The sequence below is a fragment of the Phoenix dactylifera genome, chromosome 1 (assembly GCF_009389715.1).
Source record: "Phoenix dactylifera cultivar Barhee BC4 chromosome 1, palm_55x_up_171113_PBpolish2nd_filt_p, whole genome shotgun sequence".
Classification (NCBI taxonomy): domain Eukaryota; kingdom Viridiplantae; phylum Streptophyta; class Magnoliopsida; order Arecales; family Arecaceae; genus Phoenix; species Phoenix dactylifera.
This window is the reverse complement of record NC_052392.1, coordinates 29,493,531-29,495,964: the sequence shown is the minus strand read 5'-3', so window position 1 is coordinate 29,495,964 and position 2,434 is coordinate 29,493,531. Positions and strand designations below refer to the sequence as shown.

Genomic DNA, 2,434 nt, shown 5'->3' with positions numbered 1-2,434 from the left:
GTTCAACATGTAATAGTTCTGGTCATGTTTATGTGGTTGAAACTACTCAGATAATTCATAAAACTCTCATAACATTCTCTGAAGATGATATACCCTTGCCACTGGGAATTAATTGTGATATCTCATTGACAAACATATGTGGACTAGAAGGTAAACTACCGGGAATCAGTTCCTCATGGTTCCTTGTGATTTCTCATGTGCAAACTACTGGGAATCAGTTCTTCATGGTTCCTTGTGATTTCTCATGTGTTTCCATTGTATAATTTAACCCTTTCCTCTTGAGCCACAATTTGTTTCATGCCAAAGCTCAAGTCATAGGCTGCGCATGGATGTCTGAGGTGGACCTTGCTGTTGTTCTTTGCACAAAAATCCATTTGGAAACCATGTATATTTTTTTTTTTATTTTCTTAATGAAGTCTTGGTGGGCTTCCTCCATCTGTTCTCAAAAAGTAAAAAGAAGAAACTTTATTTGGAAAGTTATTCCTGTGTTTAGATATTTTATAAGATATCTTTATTTAAGTTCATAGTATGATCTAATTCTATCTCTATAACTATTTAACGGAAAGCAGAGAGAAAACTCGACCCATCTCTAAAATTTAGATAATTAGAAAGAAATTCATAGAAAAATTTGGCATTTTTGAAAGTTATGTTAAAAGAAAAAGGAATTTTGCATGTGTTTACATACAAAAAATTTCACATGCGTGCCCGCACAAAGGAAATTCAATTGAAAATTCAATTTACATAAAAGGAGAGAGAAAATTCAATTGAAAATTAAATCGTTCCCATATACGCACACACACACAAAAAAAAAAAAAAAAAATATTGCACACCACACATGCTCAGAAGAAATTCAATTTATATTTACATTTTCATTATCTCCCTGCGCGTCACGTGTGGGATCATTCTTGTATTTATTAGCTAATAATGCCATTAGCAAGGAAATGTGATCCGAAGCTCTGGAAACCCTAACATCCTTCTTTCACAATACAATCTTACAATCATTAACAAACCCAAGCTCGTGCTTTTGTGCGGTTTGGTCTTTATATAGAAACCAACATAAATACTTCACCCTCTCCAATAGCGATAACGGGCTAAGGTACATAAAACTTCCTTCCATGCTACACTCTTTGCAACCTTTGTTGGGCCAGAGTTGTCTGAAGGTATTTTCTCTTCTGGTTTTTGGAGTCCAAAAGGCAGCCATCTCAGAAATCCTCATTTGTCAGCATATGAATCCTCTCTTGCCTGAAACGTGCATACGTTATGAGATCTGCGGGCAGAAAAAAGAGAATGGAAGGGTGCAGAAGGATTGAATGAATGCATATAAATATACCAAACTGCAAAAATAAATAATTTAATAACTTACCCTTGGATAATTTAGGCTAAGCAATGAGAAAGGATTACAGATTTTACAGGGAGGTAATGCTTGAACTTACCCGACTTTTGAGGCTTCAAAGGCTTTTGAAAGGCGCTGCATGAGATCAACCTGAACTCGAAGAGAGATGGCATAGTCTAAGGTCTCATCCAGCAAATAAGAGCCATCCAAGGACTCGCCGCCTGGTACGAGCCTTTTGAGCACCCGAGTCCTCTTCTTCACCAAAACCCTAGCAAGAACACTTGTTGCAAGGCCTTGTGGTGCACGTAGACCCTTCCTCCTCCTCGAACACACTCTAAAGCTCCTCTTCAAGATCTTCTTACTTCTCGGGATCTTCCATGTGTGGTGACATGGCCTGGTCAGCCTCTCGTAATCTTTTCGGAGGATGCTCCTCAGAAGGACCTTGTTCTTCTCCTGTTTCGAAAGGTCTGCGATGATGGCACGACTCCAATTTGCGCTGCCTCTAGCGCAGGCCATGGCGACATCGGCCGAGAGCTTGATGGCGCTCTTTCTCTCTTGGACGGTCATGCTCTTGGATGAGAAACCAGCTAGCTGGAGCCCCAGGAGCATGCGCTTGAGGAAGGCCTTCTTGAATGTGTTTGAGGCTTGCATGGTAGTGATTGGGAAAGCAAGGTAGCTAGAGAGGCAAAGGCTTGGTATCTATGCTTAAAAGCAATGCGATGCGGCTTTTCTTACATCATGACTCCACTCTCACATTCTACTGGGTTGTAGTTGTACCAGGGTGGCGAGGCTCGAAGAGGAGCGAGCAAGAGATGGCTGTGTGCTTTAGATGGGAACTTCTTTATATTATACTAATATTGTGGTCTATAATGGAGGGACAGTGACTGCAATTTGCTTAAGAGGTATGGGGTTTGAGGTCATTTGAAAGTTTTGTTTGTCTTTAGTTGCGCACTGCTGTAGGAAGTGTGCTCTGATAGGGCTACCAGAGGGTCAGATACGAACAAAATATGAAAGAGGAAGAAGAAAAAAATATGAGGGAGGAAATTTGAGCCGAGTCACGGGGGGTATAAGTGGAAGGGCGATTAATTTTGGGGTCATTGG

The 2,434-nt window shown here is 40.5% G+C and overlaps 1 protein-coding gene across 2 annotated transcripts; it reads right to left on the bottom strand.

Annotated features, from left to right (window-relative positions):
* Positions 1-899: 899 nt before the first annotated feature.
* Positions 900-2,147, bottom strand: LOC103722418 (transcription factor IBH1-like 1). 2 transcript variants are annotated; one of them, XM_008812973.4, is made up of 2 exons: positions 1,434-2,147; positions 900-1,267 (listed from the first exon to the last, which is right to left on the bottom strand). In XM_008812973.4, the coding sequence occupies exons 1-2, from the start codon at positions 1,982-1,984 to the stop codon at positions 1,213-1,215; spliced, it is 606 nt and encodes a 201-aa protein (XP_008811195.1). In that variant the 5' UTR covers positions 1,985-2,147; the 3' UTR covers positions 900-1,212. The 2 variants fall into 2 exon arrangements, with proteins under 2 accessions (XP_008811195.1, XP_008811196.1); XM_008812974.4 differs by having other exon boundaries at positions 956-1,242.
* Positions 2,148-2,434: the final 287 nt, after the last annotated feature.

What these genes read in the sequence shown, in the direction of transcription:
- LOC103722418 (XM_008812973.4), bottom strand. Translation starts at nt 1,984, where the DNA reads ATGCAAGCCTCAAACACATTCAAGAAGGCCTTCCTCAAGCGCATGCTC. An exon ending in TTTGAAGCCTCAAAAGTCGG is followed by an intron (nt 1,268 to 1,433) that starts GTAAGTTCAAGC and finishes TTCTGCCCGCAG; the next exon opens with ATCTCATAACGTATGCACGT.